Source organism: Phacochoerus africanus, chromosome 12, assembly GCF_016906955.1.
Source record: "Phacochoerus africanus isolate WHEZ1 chromosome 12, ROS_Pafr_v1, whole genome shotgun sequence".
In the NCBI taxonomy this organism is placed as follows: domain Eukaryota; kingdom Metazoa; phylum Chordata; class Mammalia; order Artiodactyla; family Suidae; genus Phacochoerus; species Phacochoerus africanus.
This window is the reverse complement of record NC_062555.1, coordinates 11,544,521-11,565,791: the sequence shown is the minus strand read 5'-3', so window position 1 is coordinate 11,565,791 and position 21,271 is coordinate 11,544,521. Positions and strand designations below refer to the sequence as shown.

General features: G+C 42.0%; 1 protein-coding gene across 1 annotated transcript in view; it reads left to right on the top strand.

Annotated features, from left to right (window-relative positions):
* USH2A (usherin) overlaps positions 1-21,271 on the top strand; it is an 811,661-nt gene that overhangs the window by 601,453 nt on the left and 188,937 nt on the right. Inside the window, exons 50-54 of the mRNA XM_047754984.1 lie at positions 1,241-1,464; positions 7,924-8,128; positions 13,678-13,875; positions 14,373-14,527; positions 17,564-17,762. Of these exons, the coding sequence (XP_047610940.1) occupies positions 1,241-1,464; positions 7,924-8,128; positions 13,678-13,875; positions 14,373-14,527; positions 17,564-17,762 (981 nt within the window). The remainder of the gene's footprint in view (positions 1-1,240; positions 1,465-7,923; positions 8,129-13,677; positions 13,876-14,372; positions 14,528-17,563; positions 17,763-21,271) is intronic.

Genomic DNA, 21,271 nt, shown 5'->3' with positions numbered 1-21,271 from the left:
GGTTCTTTGGAGCCGTGTGTGGATAAACATCTTTCCGAAGGCATGTGCCAAATCCGTGTCCACTCTCAGTGCTTTTTGAAAAAACAAAAAGCACTTCAAACTCATTGGTCTGTTATTAGGAGCGCCTTTCATAATGTTGGTGTTTGTACAGGACCAGATTAAACAATTCGAGACCCCAGGGCATTTTGAAGTTGAGGTTCTTTATGTTATCAGTCGGGACTAATAATAAATAAACAAAATTCTAATTAAAATAAATCATTCATCACATCACACTGCTATATAACTAGACATAAATTCTAATATGATAGCCCTGTGACATGGGGTCTAGGCATCTTAATTTCTAGCTTCCTCTGACTCTGGAGTATTTTTATGTATTCAGGCTCTTATGTCTAAATTTCCGCTGTCTCTCTTCTGTGGCAAGATTGAAATGATGTGCACACAGGCAGTTAAACTGAATTTGGGGGGAGAAGGAAGGCTATTTGGTATCTCAGGCACTCAGGTCTTTCTTCGAGAAGCGGGTCGACAACCCCCCTTCCAAAGTCGTTCTGCTGTTACCCCCAACCTCTTACCCACATCTAGCAATGGGTCTAGAAAGTCGTGCAGCCTCAATAATGGTGGCCAAGTGGTCACCTGGTCAGTGAGCACCCTTAGCTGGTTTTGAATACAAATCTGTCTTGTGATGGAAAAGAAAGGGTACCGTTGCTGCTGGTTTCACAGGAAGCAAATATTTGATTCATAGACAAAGGCAGGCAGAAACTTACAAGACTCTTAGGCAACTGCCTCCCCTTCCAAGATGGTGCCACCTTTCCGCAGTCAAGCCTCCTACTCCAGGGTTCAAGGGTGACCCCTCAGAATTTCTAGAAAAGACTTCTGAGTCCCTGGAGTTTAACAGTGCCTTCTCCTGCCACAAGCTGTTATCATCACAAAACGGGCAGGCCGTTCTCACGACAGAAATCAGATCGTTTTTTATGGAGCTTGGGAGAAGTTTGGCCTCCCCGCTGGACGATTCTAGAACACCTCCTCTTGTGTGTTCTTCACCTAATTAGTGTCTAGTGCTCTTGGTGAGAAGGACCCCTCACTGTCCATTTAACTCACCTTGGTAGGGAGATGCTGCTTTAGGGATTGTGCCATTTCACCAACTGCCTGAGTCTGACACTTTGATACCACACTTTGCAGCCGCCTCCGTTTTCTTCCCTGTTTTGATTTCATATTCATCTATAATAACATTTTATTTTCGCAGGGATGTTCTGTTGTGGGCAGGATTATGTGAATATGTCAGATACCATATGCTGCTCGGCTTCCAGTGGAGAGTCTAAAGCACATGTTAAAAAGAATGACCCGGTGCCAGTAAAATGCTGTGAGACTGAACTTATTCCAAAGAGCCAGAAATGCTGTAATGGAGTTGGATATAATCCTTTGAAATATGTTTGCTCTGACACGATTTCAACTGGAATGATGATGAAGGTAAGTGATGGAGAACCTCTCAGAGGTGCTGATTTGACAATGGAAAGAGAAATACATTGTTCATAACTATTTTTCTAAAATAGGAATATAAAAACTCCTGTGTGCATTATTCATTTTCACATTACATCCATATTAATACCAAATGAGTTCGCCATGATTGATGTTATTGCAATGAATTCTAAAGGAATTAATAATGATTAGCTGTTCTCCGGAAGCTTTACCAGCACTTCAGATTCGTGCAGACAGAAAGCCTGGATCCTGAAAGAGCCTGTGTGGTGCTGTGAATAGAGATGTAGGGAAATTCGGCTTCCTCCTTCTGGTCCGCAACTGTGGTCCATCACTTTCCTTTGATAGAGAGACCTTAGAGCCCACAACGTCACGTAGGCGTGTTTCTGTCATATTCCTTGAGGTGGTGCAGGATCAGCAGCAGCCAGCCAACCGCAAAAATGAATCGTCCGCTGGGTGCATCGTTTATGTCCCAATGTTAAGATGCTTCGCATACACCCATGCTGTGCTTTTTAGCATTAAACTTGACCCCGGACTCCAGAAACCCACCATTTTAAGGAAAGGATTATGGACACTTAAAAACCAAACTCCCTACTATGTTGGGTAGTAATTTGTCGTTGAGAGATGGCTAAAAATTGTTGCTTTGCTCACAGGCAATGGAAGGGCCCTTGCTGCTGATGCAACTATATAGTCTTGTGTGGACATCACACACTTTAGGATGCATCATAAGTCTTGAGATTTTTAGGGACCCAGCAAGCACCAAGCAGCAATGACTATTAAGATAACACGGAAAATTGTTGAAGAGAATAGGTACTTCATGCCATACAAAACGCCTAAGAAAAATAGTGGGGGGTTTTGTCTACAGATTTTTTTAAAAATTGGTCTGACTTGAACACAGCTTTATTTAGCCAGTTCTATGCAAGGAATCTCTCCAACACTGTGTTCCCAGAGTTTAAGTTTATTCCAGCCCTGTGTTTTCAGAAGTTTGGACTAGGACATTTTTCTTAAATGTATTTTTAAGTCTCAAAGAGCTGGTGATGTTGCAAGACTGGGCCTTTAAAATAACACGTTAGGAAGCATCTCCATGGAACACTCTCCTTAAAAGGACACTCGTATTTCAACAATGAAGGTAGAAAACCTGTTAACTTTATAAATGACACTGTGGCTCAGAACCATGTATTTCATTACTGCCCACCTCACATTTAATTCCCAGGCATCTTATTTTGGTTAGGAAGACACAGCTTCCACTATTTAAGGAAGATATCCAAGATGCATGTGGAAATTCCCAGGCCAGGGATTGAACGAGCGCCGCAGCAGTGACCCAGCTGCTGCAGTGACAACAGCAGGTCCTTAACCTGCTGAGCCACCAGGGCACCCCTCCATGATCTTTTAGTTGGCTTGAACGGACTCTAAGAAAGCAAAGTAACAGCTGGATTTCACATGCATGTTTAAATGGTTATAATTAGATTTTCTCAAAGCTGACTCAAGCAGTGTCATAGGTAAGATTCCATTTGGCTTCCTGAAGACTTCTTTCCTGGAATCTTTTAACTCGAGCTCCATTCTGGACCAGCTCACTCTGGGATGTCTCTACGGCCATCCCAGCTCATCTTCCTGATGTCGTCGGTTTGGGAATCCCTGTCACTCCGCCTCTGTGATGGCCCCCCTGCATTCTGAACCTCAATTTTCCCTCTTTGTCACCCTACCTCCTCCTTTTTTTTTTTTTTTGTCTTTTTAGGGCTGCACCCACAGCATATAGAGGTTCCCAGGCTAGGGGTCAAATCAGAGCTGTAGCCTCCAGCCTATACCACAGCTCATGGCAACGCTGAATCCTTAACCCACTGAGAGAGGCCAGGGATCAAACCTGTGTCCTCATGGATGCTAGTCAGATTCGTTTCCACTGAGCCATGACAGGAACTCCGACCCTACCTCCTTCTTTTGAGGCATTAGCTCCCTGGTTACAGGGGCACGAAAAGGAAATTTTCTGAGAGCTTGGTGTCTGAAATTATTGTAATGCCACCTTCCTATTAGATCTATAGCTTGATTTACTATACACGCCAACGTTAAAAATGATTTCTCCTCTGCATTTTGACGGTATTTCTGCATTGTAAAATTTTCTTCGCTGTTGTGACTCCCCTTTCTTTGTAGGTAACCACGATGTTTTTCCCATGACAGTTCTTAAGACATCCTCTTTATGCTGCTTTTGTAAAATTTCATGGCAGTGTGCCTCTATAGGTGTTATTATCATCATTATTGATACTCAGCATCATATACTTTTGTGGACTTTTTCAGAGTGGAGTCTCATGGCCTTCACTTCTAAGGAATGCTACTTTGTTATTTATTGGATAAGTTGCTCCCTCTTTTTTCCTCTGTCTTTGCTGATCAGTTGGGTGTTGGACTTCCTAAACTGATATTTGAACTGATATTTTAAATTTTTCTTCCCGTTTCTTGTCTATTGATTGACCCTCATTTTTGCAACATGATGAGATATTGCCTTAACGTTATCTTTCCACCTTTCTATTGATTTCTTGTGGGGTTCTTTATCTTTTTTTTTTTTTTTTTTTTTAGTTTTTAAGAACTCTCTCTTGTTTGCTGATTATTACTTATTTATGGCATCCTAGTTTCAGTTCATTCACAAAATACATATTTTCGTCATTCTGAAAATATTCATTCCATTGTTGCTTTTTTATTGTTCATTTGCTTTATTCTTCAAATTGATTGTCCCATTTGTATGTTTAGTACTTTTTTTTAACCTGTAAAATTTTAGGGTTTTTTTTTATTTTATTGACCTATAATTGATTTAAATGTTGTGTTAATTTCTGCTGTACAGCAAAGTGATTAAGTTTTATATATATATATACACACACATATATTCTTTTTCTTATTCTACACCATTATGGTTTCGTTTGGTACTATTTTAATTTTCATCTTTTCCTTGTTTTGTCTTTGCTTTGAGTTCTTTTTTCTATGTTTTTAAACCTCTGCTTTCCACTGGAGGCTGATTGAAATGTTGCTCTGACGTCCATTAGTGGGGAGCACGGTGGGGTGATCATGAGAGCAAGACGGCTTTTCGTCAAGGAATCACATTACCAAGAATCCTCAACAAGCACACCTGCTTAGCCTCCTTCCTCCTCCATCCTGGGTCGGGGTGGGATACATGCTTGGGTGCCGTGGGGGGGAATCTGCAGGAAGGAGGGCTGGGGTTCTCACTGTGTGATACGCAGACTGATATTTCCTTTTCCCATCTGGATCCTCACTTATATCTTCCCGTGGACCCTCTCTGTTTTGTTTTGTGTTTTAATTTTTTTAGTTTCACCAATTATTGTCTCAGTTTTTCTCATTTGGTAACACTTGGCTAAATGCAAACGCAGCACACCCCTACCACTCATGTTCGAGCCTTTGACCCCTTCCGCAGAGCTGTGAGCTCAGGAGCACGCTTGCTTTGACAGCTATCCCAGGGTACAGGGTTTTTTTGTTTTCATTTTTTGGGTTTTTTTTTTAATTAAAGTAGAGTTGACTTATGATGTTTCTTCAATTTCTGTTATACTACAACGTGACCTAATCACACCCAGTTCCCTGTGCTGTACAGTAGTGCCTCATTGCCCATCCACTCCAGTGTAACAGCTTGCACCCCAGAACCCTGAACTGCCCATTCATCCCACTCCCTCCCTTAAGAACCACAAATCTGCTCTCCTTGGCCGTGATCTGTTTTTGTTTGGTAGATAGGAAGCCCAAAAATGAACCCAGGCACCTATGGTCAACTAATCTATGACAAAGGAGGCAAGACCATACAGTGAAAGAGTCTCATCAATAAATGGTGCTGGGAACACTAGAAAGCTATATGTAAAAGATGAAAATAGACAAGGGCCTAATCTCCAAAATAGGCAACTCATACCACTCAACAACAACAACAAATAACAACCCAATTGAAAAATGGGCAGAAGACCTCAGTAGAGAATTCTCCAAAGAAGCAATACAGGTGACCAGGGTACAGTTTTACCCAATATTTCTCCACAGCAAAAGAGAGCGCCTCAGCTTCCCAAACCCTCGCACGTATTTCTCGGCCACAGCCTGCTTGACCGCTGAGCTAATGCCACATACCTTAGGGTTTCGTTGAAGTTAGGGCAGCATCCAGCTTCAACCTGCTAATTGATGTTTCTGCTGGAACACACTGGATGGGGCTGAGGTGAAAACAGACATATTCACGCATGGGGTGGGTTAACAGAAGGAATTTTTCTTAAACTTTTCACATGACAGCCTGCTGTGAGTTAGCAGCTCTTCTCCAAGCACATTGCAGGAACCCCGGTCCCTCCCATCTCGTGGGGCTTCATGGTGGCGAAAGGGAGAGACGGATGATGGCCCATGCACAGGTCCACCCGTGTGTGGAACGTATCTCTTCTCCGCACCAGCCACACAAACATTTCCACACCCGAGGCTCCTTCTATTGTGGCCAGACTTGAAAATCTAGTCTTTCCAGGAAAAAAATAACAGGCAAAAATGAGCATCACTAGGCACATAGCCTTGTCTCTACCACATTCATCCACTTCCCAGCTTCCAGAAATGTGTGTTGATCCCTTTCTGTTTCCTTGGCTTTTCTATATTCCTTTGCTGTCATTGGGTTGGGCTTTCAGAGAAAATGAAAATAAATGCACATGTTTAAATGGAAATCCAACTAGAGTCTTCTGAAGTCGTTTTATTTTGATCATCTTGGGGAGAATAATTTAACTTATTTTACATAAGGGAGAGATTGGATGAAGATCAATTGTAAATAGCAAAAGTTATTTTAAATAAGTTATGCTACTTCTATAAAGAAACGATGAAGTAGAACTTTGCATGATAAGATTATTGCCTAATTTGGGGAGTTCCCTGGTAGCCTAGAATCTGGTGTTGTCGCTGCTGTGGTGAAGATCAGTGCTGTGGCGAGGGTTCGGGAATTTTTGTATATTGTGGGCATAGCCAAAAAAAAAAAAAAAGAATATTCCCTTATTTGTATCTCTTATTATTTGGAATGATGAAGTATTTCATTTTCTGAAATTAGAGCCTACTAGTACTTATCAACAGCGAAAAAAAGTCTAGGAGTTCCCATTGCGGCGCAGTGGTTAACGAATCCGACTAGGAATCATGAGGTTGCAGGTTCGGTCCCTGGCCTTGCTCAGTGGGTTGAGGATCCAGTGTTGCTGTGAGCTGTGGTGTAGGTCACAGATGCGGCTCGGATCCTGCATTGCTGTGGCTGTGGCATAGGCCAGCGGCTATAGCTGCAATTCGACCCCTAGCCTGGGAACCTCCACATGCCACAGAAGCGGCCCTAGAAAAGGCAAAAAGACAAAAAAAAAAAAAAAACTAGAGATTCACCCAAGAAAATGCTTATAAATATAAATAATAGCTATTATAATTAGTTTATGCAATATTTAGATTTTCTAAAAACTTGCATGCAGAATACTTCTTATTAGCCCAAGAGCACAAAAGTACAGATTCTCAAATATCATATTCTTTATTTTCTCTGAAACTCCATTAGGAAAGTGTCAAAATACTAATAATAATATAATGACTACTGTTATTATTTATAGCATAGCCACCAAGTGTAAGACATTTACGCACTATCTCATTTGAGTCACGGAACAAACCCTGCACAGTGAATTGAATTTCCTGTCTCTCCTGGAAGAAGCTGAAACTTTGAGCACATAAGAAACTTGTTCAAGGTCACAGCCCTAGGAAGGGACAAAACTGGACTTTGAATCGAAACCTGTGTTATTTCAAATTAACGTCTCTTTCTAGTGTATAGACTGCCTTCATTTCTTATTGTGAATTTTTTTTACTTATAATTATTTTTAATAGTTATTTCCCCAATACAATTTTTTTCTACTGTACAGCATAGTGACCCAGTGACACATACATGTACACATTCTATTTTCACACATTATCATGCTCCATCGTAAGTGACCCGACATAGTTCCCAGTGCTACACAGCAGGATCTCATTGCTAATCCATTCCAAAGGCAGTAGTTTGTATCTATTAACCCCAAGCTCCCCAACCACCCCACTCCCTCCCCCTCCCCCTTGGCAACCACAGTTTATTCTTCAAGTCCATGATTTTCTTTTCTGTGGAAAGGTTCGTTTGTGCCTTATATTAGATTCCAGATATAAGTGATATCATATGGCATTTGTCTTTCTCTTTCTGACTTCCTTCACTCGGTATGAGAGTCTCTATTTCCATCCATGTTGCTGCAAATGGAATTATTTTGTTCTTTTTTATGGCTGAGTAGTATTCCATTGTGTATATATACCACATCTTCCTAATCCAATCGTCTGTCACTTATGCATTTTGAGATGTTCATTCAGGAACTAAGCAGAAGAAAATTTCATTTGAAAGTTGTAGAAACCTACCGCACACCTGTCTAAATGAAAGTTTTAAATGCCCTCCTCCACCTCCCTCCTCCTCCCTTCCCTGTGACTTAGGAAACCCAGGCGTGCAGGACCGTCTGCCCAGCATCCATGGAAGCCACAGCACACTGCGGCAGGTGCACCTTCAACTCTACCAGCCACCTTTGTACTGTGATCAGAGGATCTCACAATTCCATCGGGAAGGAATCAGTTGAAGAAATCTGCTCATCCACTGAAGAGACTGTTCACACGGGAGGTGTCAACACACTTGCCTTCACAGGTAACAGAAAGGGAGCCACCTGCCCATGTTCCAAAGGGGAGGTGAAAAACTGATGAAAATGCAGACTTATTTCACTCTGACCTCATCTCCCTCCTTAACCTAATATCAATTAATTCCATCATATGTGGGAGCCAGCTAGTTACCACGTAATGAAAGGCACAGCTGGATCTGCTCAAAGTTAGTAGTTTTTAAATTTTCAAAGTCTAACTTTTTTATTTTTTGATTTTTAGGACCACAATCACGGCATATAGAGGTTCCCAGGCTAAGGGTCCAATCTAAACTGTAGCTGCTGGCCTCCACCATAGCCGCAGCAACGTAGGATCCAAGCCCCGTGTGCAACCTACATCACAGCACACGGCAACGCCGGATCCTTAACCCACTGAGCGAGGCTGGGGATCAAACCCACGTCTTCATGGATACTAGTCAGGTTCATTACTGCTGAGCCACGACGGGAACTCCCTCAAAGTCTAACTTAAACAAGGATGCATGCTATTTTCAATTGAGCCTATAGAGAAATCAAGAACAGAGCAATAATTTAGTTGTGTGCCCTTTTATGGTATATCACATTATTTTTCAATAAGCCCAATTTTCATTCTCAAAAGCTAAGTGCAAGCTTTCAGTAAATGCCATGAATGAATGTTGTTCTTCTTGCAAGCAGAAAAGAGGTAATTTCTGATTGCTACGACCTGGCAGCATCCTTATGAGGAGAAGGTAGACCACTTAGTATAAAGTCAGTATCCCTTTCCTGATCCTGGATCTGGGTCCAGAGACTCTGCTCTCCTGAAACCTGCTGTTTCCCTAAAACAGCCATCATTTTGGGAACAGTAACCTTTGTGGGCGTTGAAAATATCAACTTCCAAGCCCCATCTTGGCCCTACTGGCTTAGTAGAAAATAGTGATTCTCGGAGTTTCCATCACGGCTCAGCTGTTAATGAGCCCAACTAATATCCATGAGGATCCAGGTTCTGTCCGTGGCCTCACTCAGTGAGTTAAGATGTGGCTCAGATCTGGTGTTGCTGTGGCTGTGGCTTAGGCCAGCAGCTGCAGCTCCGATTCAACCCCTAGCCTAGGAACTTCCATATGCTGCAGGGGCAGCCCTAAAAGGACCAAAAAAAAAAAAAAAAGTAATTCTCAGGCTTGGCTAAGTCATGTGAAAGAAACTGTAAATTTTAGGGTCATCTCCAAAATCATTCTGCTATTAAATTTTTGTTATTCATCTATTTCCGTAAGTCCCTACATAGCATGTTTCTGGTGGTTTTTTTTTTGGTTTTTTTTTTTTGAAGAATTAAGTGTAACTGTGTGTACACACACCTCTTATCGAGGGTCAAATAGAATACAGTGAAGTGACATAATTCAGGCAAGCTAAGATTAAACAAACAGCTACTCTATCCCTCATGACCCATCCTCGGCCTCACCATCGGGGGGTGGGTGATAACAGCAAACCCTGAGAAGGAAAATAGGAAGGCAGGATGCTGGGGTGCCAAGAAGGAGACCAGGGAGGGGAGGAAGGAAGGGAGATACGTTTACTGAGTCCTGTGAACTTCCAAGATTGTGCTAAGTGTCTGAACACCTTACTTTAATTTGCCCAGAAGTCATAGAAACAGATTAAGCGATGAGGAAACTGAGGGTCAGACCTGCAAAAGTCACGTCTTGTGAATGTCAGGTTCAGATGATGTCGTCTGGAGCAACAGCAGATGGAGAAGCGTCCACGTGGTGTGGGAGCTCCTTTCAGAATGCTCCAGACATCCCTCATGCTGCTCCTCCCACCCGAAATGTTCTTCTTAAGCATCAAATTCAAGGCCAAGGTCAGGATTCCTGTCCGCAGGGCAGGCTTCCCAAGTCAGCCCCTCTCTCCTTTGTGCTCCTATGACACGTCATCATGCCATTCCCCACCTCCACCACGTGGCATAGGCATCCGGAAACCTGTCTCATCGCTCCTTCTAGATTGGAATATCCATGTGAATAGAACAGTCCTATTTAACTTTACCTTATTTATGGATTTAATACACCGTAACAAACAAAAAAAAGAAATTTTATTGAAATGCCTTTAATTAGAAAAGCCTCAGATGAGAGTTCCCTGGTGGCCTAGCAGTTGAGGCTCCAGCATTATCCCTGCTGTGGCTCCGGTCACTGCTGTGGCACAGGTTCAGTCCGTGGCCCACGAAATTCCATGAACTGCAGGCATGGCCCACTCTGCCCCCCTCAAAAAAGCAGAGCCTCAGGAGAGAAGACAGTTGGACCCCTAATCTCCACCCACTGAGTTATATTTAAGTCATGAACCCTCAATTAAAAATTTCCGTTTCCTTCTAAGAGAGTTCTCTACTTTCATCTGCCTTTTGTAATCAAGATGCTGATTTTGAAGGGTTTTTAAGACATAGTTGCAATAGGCGCCTGCAGAAGAGAATAGATATTTTCACCTACAGACAGAATATTGCGAGGGCTTTTAACAACCATATCTCAGACTATCTTGCCTACCAGATAGCCCTATGAATTGAATATGAAAAATAAGAATATTTTATTTTTCATGAAAAGAATGAAGCCCTCAAGTGGTGCTAAAGCAAATTCCCTTGAGATCAATTTAGACTAAAAAGTCAGCCTTCTTTAGAAAATGAAAATTAAAAGCTAACACTACCAGTGCTGACCAAAATGTATTCATTCATAAAATCATTTACTTATCAAAAAATACATATTAAATCCTTACTAATAACCAGTCAGTATTCAAGGACCAGTAACTATGAAAACAAATAGGAATTCCCATCAGGAATTTGAGGCTGATGTGAAGAGAGGGAAACAAATGTACAATTTTGCAGTAATTTGAGAAATGAAGTATAGTTAAGTTCTAAGACAGAGGAAAGCGTAGGATGCTTTTGCAGAGGGTGGCAAGGACACCTGCCATAGACTGTAGAGGTTAAGACATCCAGAAGGATACTGTGCCTGAGCTGAGACCTAAAAGATGGGTTGGAGCCTGTCACGTTCAGGGAGACTAGGCCAGCCAGAGAGCAACGTGTACACGGAGTTCCCATCGTGGCTCAGCCAGTTAAGGACCCTTCATCGTCTCTGAGGATGCGGGTTGGATCCCTGGCCTTGCTCAGTGGATTAAGGATCCGGCATTGCCACAAGCTGCAGCATAGGTCGCAGGTGCAGCTTGGATCTGGTGTAGCTGTGGCTGTGGTGTAGGACCCCCACCCAGAACTTCCATGTGCCACAGGCACAACCAAAAAAAAAAGCAAGATGTACAAAGCAGAGGAAGCAAGAGGAAGCCCTGCAAGTCTGAAAGACAACAGCAGGTACCTTGATCTGGATACAGTGGATGTAATTGAGAGAACGTGATGGAGATGAGGCCATGGAACAGGGGTCAGACTGCAGAGGCCTCTTGTACCACACAAAAGAGTTTGTTTTTACACAGCAAAGAGAGGATTGTAAAGCTTTTCAAGCAGTGGAATCACATAATTATTATTATGGAAGGATTACCCTGTCAGCTGAAAAAAAAAGATTGAAGATAAATATGTATGGGACACTTCAGCAATTAGCAGGCAAATACGGAACATACATACTCCAAAACCCAAAACTCTCTGTTATCGGAATATTAGCCCCAATAAAATGATTTATAGATAACAAGTTAAAATAAGAGTTGGAAATTCTGGCCAAAAAAAAAAAAATTGCAAAGAAAAAACAAGCTCTGAGAAATGAGAGGAGGTGATTGAGGAAAAGGCAAAATTTCAACCAATGATTCCTCATGTGTCAAGCAAAAAAAAAAAAAAATGCTTTTGTGGGCTGGGGACATCTTTCAAAGACCAGGCCTCACAGGAACATGCAGAAAAACGGTAAGATATGAGAGCATCAAAAGAAGAATGAACTTCAGTAAGGCATGGCTAGGAATGACGTGTGGAGAGTTGCCACAGCAACACTTAGAAACGTGGCCTTGGGCTTGAAGGGGCAGAATCATAGTCACAATGAAGAGCAGTCTGCTACAGCAAAGAGATTCAAAAGCAGAGTCACCATCCATGGGTCAGTGGACGGTCTGGGCAGCTCAGCCCCATTCAGGATCTGGGTTCCTCGCCATGCTCCTGAGGGGTGCAGCCCGAGCTGTGACAACACCCTCGTTCCAGCCTCAGAAGGGGTGAGAATGCGAATGGAAGGCGAATGATTCTCTCTTTAGAAAGAGGCATAAGGCGCCTCCATCACGTCCATTCACCTCCCATTGTCGAGATCAGTCACGTGACTACACCAACCTGCAAAAACAACTGGGAGCTGTAGACTCTGGCCCAGAGGTCCCTGCCGGGGGGCGGAAGAGCAATCTGGGCGCCCACGTGGTCATCACAGGTACCAAGCAGCAGCTACCCCCCTCCCAGAGCAAACGAAGGCGGAATTACACGTGCATAGCGACGTACGTTTTATGAAGTTCTGCCGCACAACTTAATTGCGTGTTATTTTCATACAAATTCCATAAAATAGCCAGAGCAAGGTTTATTGTAAGGAGATGGCGTGTAAGGAGCATGTTGTCCCATAACCCAAGTGGATGGAACCGGGAATTCACCCCGCATCCAATGGAGATAGAGCAGGTGGCCCGGCACCCGAGGAGGACCTCTTCTGAGCCTCCCGTCTGAGGAAGAGTCATCCAGAAACCACCACACAAACCACACGTGTACATTTTCAAAATTCACAGAAAGAATTAAGTGGAAAGGAGACTCAGGTAAGGAGATTTTCAAGGAATGTTTTTGGTAGGTGTTGACTTCTGAAGTTACTAACGCTTAAAACTGAACGAAGACGTTTGGGCCACCGTGTTGAGTCACACGAATGATGATCTAATAAAACTTTCGTCAGACCAAAAATCTCAGCAGGTAGGTTTTACTGTTTTAATCAGATGGGTTGGTTTAGGTTTGGGTTTCAGTTCTACTTTGGTGGGAGAAAGAATGAAATATATACAGTACAGTATAAACAGTAAATACAGTGGAAAGTGAACTCGTTTTTATTCACCACTGGTACCACGATTAGCTAAGGTTCAAGTCCTAAATTTCGTAACACTACATTATAATTCATATAATAATTTCATAAAATAATATCTATAATTTAATAATTGGTAACATTATAAATAATTCTATTAAATACAAATTGTATTAAAATGTAAAAATTTATAAAATAAAATTATATTCTATTTATAAAGTAAAAATTATATTACATAAAATTATAATAATTACACGGTGAAAGAATGTTGCCAAGCTTGTCTCATACAGAAGTAAAGAGATCATGAACTTGGGAAGCGTTAACATCTAATGTACATGAGTCAAGGGCTTTTATTTTTCAGTCATTTTCATGCTTCTCTATTCAGAAAAATGAATTCTCTCCTATATAATTGCAGACCTCTGCTCCGAGTAAATACTTACACTGTTTTTTATGACTTAGAAAGTAAAGATATTAGAGTTTTGTTTTCACCCAGTGAGATTAGAACATTAAGCATTTCCTGTTAAATGTTTAAGGTTCTGATATTCATTTTCAATATGGTGGTTAAAAAAAAAAATTTTTAGCATATCTGATTTCTGTCTCTCCAGATGTGAACCTGGAGCCGTACGTGACATATGAGTACAGGATTTCTGCATGGAACAGCTATGGGCCAGGATTCAGCCAGGCAGTCAGGACCAGAACAAAAGAAGACCTGCCTGAGGGTGTGAGTCCCCCCAGGTGGACCAGAGCAGACCATCTTGATGACGCAATAGTCTTACACTGGAGGAAACCTGTCCAATCAAATGGTATGAAGCTATTTTGAAAAGTGAAAAAACATAACCCCGTAAATGCCTAAGCAAAGTGAGATGAGTGTCGTCTACATTTAATTGGCGGGCATCTCACCACCAGAAAGTATTTCCTGAGACAGGGGGCTGTAAGGATGTGCCAGTGAATGATCCATTTGTGAAACAGCCCTCACGAATCTTTAGCCAAAAAACATGGTTTAACTTGAATCCCAGCATATATCCAAGCTGCTCTCAAGCAAGCAAAGCATGTGAAGGGGAAGCAAAATCATTTTGAAAGTAAGGAATGAACAAGGGATGCTGATCATTTGTGTCAAGACTCCATCTCCACTGTAAGAGCAAGTGTAATTAAGCACACAGCAGTGTAATAGCAAAAGGAAAATTAAATAACGCTGTTCTGTCTCATTTCTTCAGAACCCTAAGCCATCCCATTTGTTTCCAAATAGTTAGAGGGAGGAGCTGACACCCAAATTCAGGGCTTTCTCTGCCTCTTTTTTTAGGTCCCATTATTTACTACATCCTTCTCCGAAATGGAATTGAATGTTTTCGAGGAACAGCGTTAAGCTTCTCTGATACAAGAGGAATTCAACCTTTTCAGGAATATTCATACCAGCTGAAAGCTTGCACAGCGGCTGGCTGCACCACCAGCAGCAAGGTAAGAAGAGTTTGCCTAAACTCTAGACAGAATTATTCAGTGTTATGAAGGCTCAGGTTGTGAGTAATTTTTCCAATGACAGAAAACTACATCCGCCCCAATAAAGCAGGGTGTTCATGTAGCCTCTTAGCTGAGTACCAAGACTTGAGCCCGAAAGGGGAGATCACTGGAGGGGAGATTTATTCAAATATCAATGTTTCATTAATCGAAAGAGACAAGAAGAAAACTTGAACCAATGTTAGCCCCTTAATCCACTTTTCCCCCACCAAATCATTTTAGGTGGTCTTTTGTAAATCCATAGTAAATCTCAAACCATTTCTCAGTTTAAAAAACTGAGAAATTCTACTTAAATATAATTTCAACAAAAATTGCCTTCTCCTGAGAAACAGGGAAAAGGGCAAAGGAGCCTGAAGTAGAAAATACAATGGTTCCAAGACTTCGGGAACAACCTTGACAGGAAATAATGAAGATCTGAATTTACACAGCAGGAGTCAGAATGGAGAAGGTCAGAAAGATGCCCGGGGCAAGGTCTACAGGACTCAGTGGTCAGCTGTATGTCAGGGAATAAAAGGACAGTTCCTGGTGTTTTCAAGATGTCTGGCTTGACCAATGTGTCACTTATGGTGCCATTCTGGAAGCAAATCAAAAAACAAAAGAGGAAAAGTTAAAAGTCAAGAGTAAGGTTAACATTTTAAAGCTTTTAAAAATATATTTAAGAGGGGGAGCAGAGAGCAGAATGGTGGAAGAAAATATTATTTGGCACTTTAAGTGAAAATGTCTAGTCAGCAGCTGAATTAAGTGTTGTCTTTCTCTGACTTCACTGAGCATAATATCACCTGTTTGTGGAATCTAATAAAAAAGGATGCAAAGGAACTTGTTAAAAAACAGAAACAAACTCACCAATCAAAAAACCAATCTTTCTCTTTCTGACTTAGTTCACTCAGTATGAGAGTCTCTAGTTCCATCCATGTTGCTGCAAATGGCACTATTTTTTCTTTTTTATGGCTGAGTAGTATTCCACTTTTGGAATGGATTCGAAATGAGATCCTGCTCTGTAGCACTGAGAACTATGTCTAGTCACTTATCAATGGAGCATGATAATGGGAGAAAAAAGAATGTATACATGTATGTATCACTGGGTCCCCATGCTGTACAGTAGAAAAAAAATTCTATTGGGGAAATAACAATAAAAAAATATTTTTAAAAAAACCCAATCTTATGGTTACCATAGGTGAAACCATTTAGGGGAGGGAAGAATTGGGAGGGTGGGACTAACACATCCATACTTCTATAAAAAGCAGATGATTGATGAGATCCTACTATATAGCACAGAAAAATCTATTCAATAATCTCTAATAACCTATATGGGAAAAAAGAAAAAAAGAATGAATATATTTATATGTAAGACTGATTCACTTTGCTGTACACTTGAAACTAATACAATATCATAAATCAACTATACTACAATGAAATTAATTTTTTTTAAGTGGCCATTCCCATTATGGCTCAGCGGATTAAGAACCTGACATAGTGTCTATGAGGATGTGGGTTCAATCCCTGGCCTAGCTCAATGGATTAAGGATCTGGTGTTGCCAAAATCCAGGCATAGGTTGCAGATGTAGCTCAGATCTGGTATTGCCAGGACTGTGGTGTAGGCTGGCAGCTGCAGCTTCAATTTGACCCCTAGCCTGGGAATGTCCATATACCACAGGTGTGGCCATAAAAAGAAAAGGAAAAAGAAAAGTAACTGAAAGGAGTTCCCTGGTGGCTTAGCAAGGTAAGGATCTGCAGTCGTCGCTGCTGTGGCTCTGGTTACAGCTGTTGCGTGGGTTCAATCCCTGGCCCAGGAACTTCCACATGCTGTGGGTGTGGCCCCCCAGAAAATGACTGAGATTTGCTGGAAAAATCTATGAAGGAAGTTGAAGCAGGGAATGTGAATGTGATCGAGCAAGAGGAATAGTGACAAAACCAAAAGACCATCAATGATCAGCCATCTTGGGGATGCTACTAAGAATGAGGAAAAGGAGGAAACAGACAAACAATGAAGGAAGAAAATAAAGAAAGAGCCATTTCACAGATGCCGAGCTGGACAGAGGAAACCCCGTTTTCATATGGTTCCAACTCGAGAACAGCAGCATCTTCACACACTGTGCAAGAACCAGCCACTGCAAAACGTCCAGTCAGACCCGGCAGCCTCAGCACATGTGAGCAGCTTCGTATTCCCCAGACCCTGGAAGCATCTCTGAGTTGAGTGCACCACCCTCCGGACAGATGGCACCTGATCGGCCCAATCACAAGACGCCATCAGGACGGTCCTAGAGCCATGCCCGTGCTTTTCCTATAGCACAGCTATGCAGATGCCACAATAATTGGTGGAAAAGTGAAGGCGGAGTTAATTCTGTGAGAGAGCAAAGGCAGCCAGTGTTCATCCAAAATGTATTTTGACTGCGTTGACTGAATAACTGGCTCGTGGATCCCTTTTTTCTGCTCACTTGATTCTCTTTCTAGAACATTGGTGCAAACACTGTAAACTCATCCTGGGTAACACAGGAAGAGTACAGAAAAGGCAGCCCCTTTATACTCTTCAAGGCATGTTATATGCAAGCAAGTTCGGATGTGGGTTTTGCTCCAAATTTACTAGTGCTTAAAATGTACAAAATCAGGCTGTTAAAATGCAAAGACACCAACGGGCCATATGGAAGAGTTATCAAGAGTTGTCTAGGAAGACAGCCTGCCATCCAGATTTCACTTGTTTAAACTGAGGGCTGCACTCTGCCCTCAACGTTGTCGTTGGAGCTGTTGTGATAAATGGTAGTCTCAGGGTTCTGTAATGTATTCAAGGTCAGATTTCATTGTTTGAATAGAATGGGAGGGAAAAAGATGTCTTAAAAGGGGAGGGGGGGCTGATTTCGCCAAGCCCCGCTAATGATAAGCCAGGCCAGACCACAACATTTTAAAACAAAAGCGACCTCCCCTTTGATCGGAATACCTAGCGTCGTGTTCCAATAAGGGGCTGGTTAATTTCTGTGTTCTCAGGTAGTGGCAGCTACGACCCGAGGAGTCCCGCAGCGCGTCCCTCCGCCCACCGTCACCGCCCCCAGTGCCGAGGCGCTGCACGTGAGCTGGGAAGTCCCTCCGGAGCCAAATGGCATCATTAAAGAGTACCAGCTCTGGCGGGTTGGGAAAGGGCTCATCTACACTGACACCACTGACAGGAGGCAGCATACGATCACAGGTGAGAAAGGAAAAAAAAAAAAAAAAACAGGAAAACCTACCTGCTGTAAGAGGCTGTCATTGTGGTTGGGGCACCCAGCATCCCTCGAGTGTGCGTTTGATATATGAGGTCACTCGGAAAGGACGTGTTCTCTTGACATATGGTCAGCTTCCACTTACCCCTGCTAATAGAAGAGCCCACACTGGCAGCAATAAGCCACCACAGCAGATAACTTCAGAAATAATTTCTATTTGGCTTAGATATGCCTTATGTGTAGGGTTTTTCGCATCAGTACCGTTTTCTTATTCTTTTTTTTTTTTCCCCCGACAAACAGTAAGATGCATTTTCATTCCCCAAGGATATCCTCAGAGAGAATGGGACTAGGATAGCCAAGAATGTACTGGAAGGCAGGAGAAAAAAATCAGCCAGAGACTGACATTTATCTACTGAATGGGTAATTAATACACAGAATAGTTGACAGTTGACTGGTTATGACAAGTTGTTGTGGTTCTTTTTATTAACATGAATTAGTAGTAGTTGTATTATTTTTTGCTTATTATAACATGTATTATAATTAACTTTAATAATATAATAACAGTACAGTGTAATAATAGAGTGTCAGATAATTACTACTGGTGATTATAATAATAATTAACATGTTTTAGTTTGAATGTCACTTCTGAAGAGAAGAGAACCGTTTTTGGACTGAGCCAGTCTAGAACAGTTTTTCTAATACACCGTCTTATCCCCTTATTTTATTTGCATCACATGCCTCTCTCTGACTGCGTGTTTGGGTTTTGTTGTGTGTGTGTGTGTTTTGGTTTTTGGGTTGTCTTATTGTTTGTTTTTGTCTTTTTATGTCTTCCTCCACTTTTCTACCTGGCTTAATACTATAACTTTAGCACTTGGAACAATCCATGCGCCACCAGTAGGTGCTAAATACATGTTTGAGGAATAAGAGGATTTACTATGCGCCAAATGCTGTCCTAAGCCCTGGGCACGTGCTGTCTCATTTGATCTTCATCACAAACTTATGAGGAAGTTAGAGACTCATGCCCGTTCATTCTAGAAAAAAAGAATAATTCAAGAAAGTAAAGTAACTTAGTTCATTACCTTAGAGCTACTGAATCATTCCAAACAGTTGCATAAGTTTGTTTAGAATCTGAAAACACAGGCAAGAGTTTATCAACTTTTGCTCTTTCCCAAATGCCAGGAGCCTCCTCCACACCCCCCAGGGCTCCTGAGTGTTTTCCTTTCTTTGGACTCTGCTTGGCAGAGGGCACGGGTACCCGTGACAGTGAAACTCATATAAAAGGGAAGAAAGGCCTGGAAAAGCATGCCTGATTTTTCTTTAGAGGAGGCCCAGGCCATGCCACACAGGTAGAAAAATAAATTCACGGTGATTTGCTCTTAACTCCACACACAAGCAGACACTTGCTGACAGATGTCCCCTGTTTTCCAAAAGGGCCATAAGCCTGCAAAAGGTGCTTAATAAATATTTGCAGACTAGCACATTGCAATCCTGATCTGAAGATCCTGAGCTAAACCCATGATAATGGCTATGGGCGAAAGCCCTCATCAATTTAGATTATCAAATGTGTTCCTTCTGTCCTGTTTCACTAAAAATGCAAATCATCATAAGCAATTGGCATGATGTTGTTTTACAAAATAAAAACTGGGAGTTCCCGTCATGGCGCAGTGGTTAACAAATCCGACTAGGAACCATGGGGTTGCGGGTTGGGTCCCTGGCCTTGCTCAGTGGGTTAACGATCCGGCGTTGCCGTGAGCTGTGGTGTAGGTTGCAGGCACGGCTCGGATCCTGCGTTGCTGTGGCTCTGGCGTAGCCTGGTTGCTGCAGCTCTGATTCTACTCCTAGCCTGGGAACCTCCATATGCTGCGGGAGCGGCCCAAGAAATGCCAAAAAGACAATAAATAAATAAATAAATAAATAAATAAATAAATAAATAAATAAATAAAACAAAATAAAACCTGTACATGGTGCCTTATAATTCTAAAGAACTATTTGCATTTTACCTCCTGTGATGCTCACCACATCCGCATCAGATGAGTAAAGGATTTTTGTTGCTGTTGTGGTTTGGCCGTATCCTCAGCATGTGGAAGTTCCCAGGCCAGGGATGGAACCTGGGCCACAGCATCAGCCCGAGCCGCTGCAGGGGCAATGCCAGATCCTTAGCCCACTGAGCCACAAAAGAACTGCATGAGGGATGTCTTTAATGTCCACATTTGAACGACGAAGGTGAAAACTGGCCTACTCGGGGTGCCCAAGGCATTCACTGCCTCCTTCTATAAGGAAATCAGAATACCATTTCGCTCAAAAAAAAAAAAGAAAAGAAAAATGCAAGGAGATCCTGCTGAATAGCATTGAGAACTTTGTCTAGATACTCATGTTGCAACAGAAGAAAGGCTGGGGGAAAAAATGTAATTGTAATGTATACATGTGAGGATAACCTGACCCCCTTGCTGTACCGTGGGAAAATAAAAAAAATTATTAAAAAAAATGTGTAGCCTGCTTGCTGTGTTGTGTTCTAGAGAGTATATTAAGTGCTTTAAACTAAGATTGCTGTTCTTAAGACGCTCCCAGTAGTAGGCGACACTGACAAAGAGTAACTTGTGTAATGAGGCTCCAACAGAACTCCATACAGGAGGGAGCAGCAGAAAATCAAAAGAAGGACTTGGATTGCAATGGAATGTTAATTATAGAGATTCGAAAGCCAAGGTAAGGCACATTAAGACATGGTAGCAATAAGTTTCACAATACTCCGGGATACAAGGATAAAGAATTCTTGGAGTTCCCATCCTGGCTCAATGGTTAACGACTCTGACTAGGAACCATGAGGTTGCAGGTTTGATCCCTGCCCTTGCTCAGTGGGTTACCGATCCGGCGTTGCCGTGAGCTGTGGTGTAGGTTGCAGAGGTGGCTCGGATCCCGACTTGCTGTGGCTGCGGTGTAGGCCGGTGGCTACGGCTCTAATTAGACCTCCAGCCTGGGAATCTCCATATGCTACAAGAGCAGCCCTAGAAAAGACAAAAAAAAAAAAAAAAAAAAGAAAAGAAAAAGAAAAGAAAGAAAGAAAAAAAGAATTCCTTCAGATTCTGTCACAGCACAGGCTTTGAACTATTGCCAGCTGTACTAGTTTGCATTTTTTTAGAAACCAGCATTTATGCGCCATCAGACTAAATTCAGCAGTGGTGTTCAAACCAACAGGATGGGTAGCCTCCTTCATTGTAACATACTTGCCAAGATTTTTTCCTTAAACACCTCCACTCCGCCACCTTTTCCTTGTATTGGCGTGTTTTAACAGATGTCTTCATGTCAAAGGGGACTTCACACCGATAACGTGGTGCCAGAATTCCTCTTTTACTAGGATAAATATTTCAGTTTCGCCATCGAATTTTACTTCTTATAAGATTATAAAATGGAAAAAAAATCTGTTAGAATTCATTTGGTCCATTCCTCTGTACTATTTTCAACAGATTTAGAGAGTACGTCACTGGGGCAATACAGCACT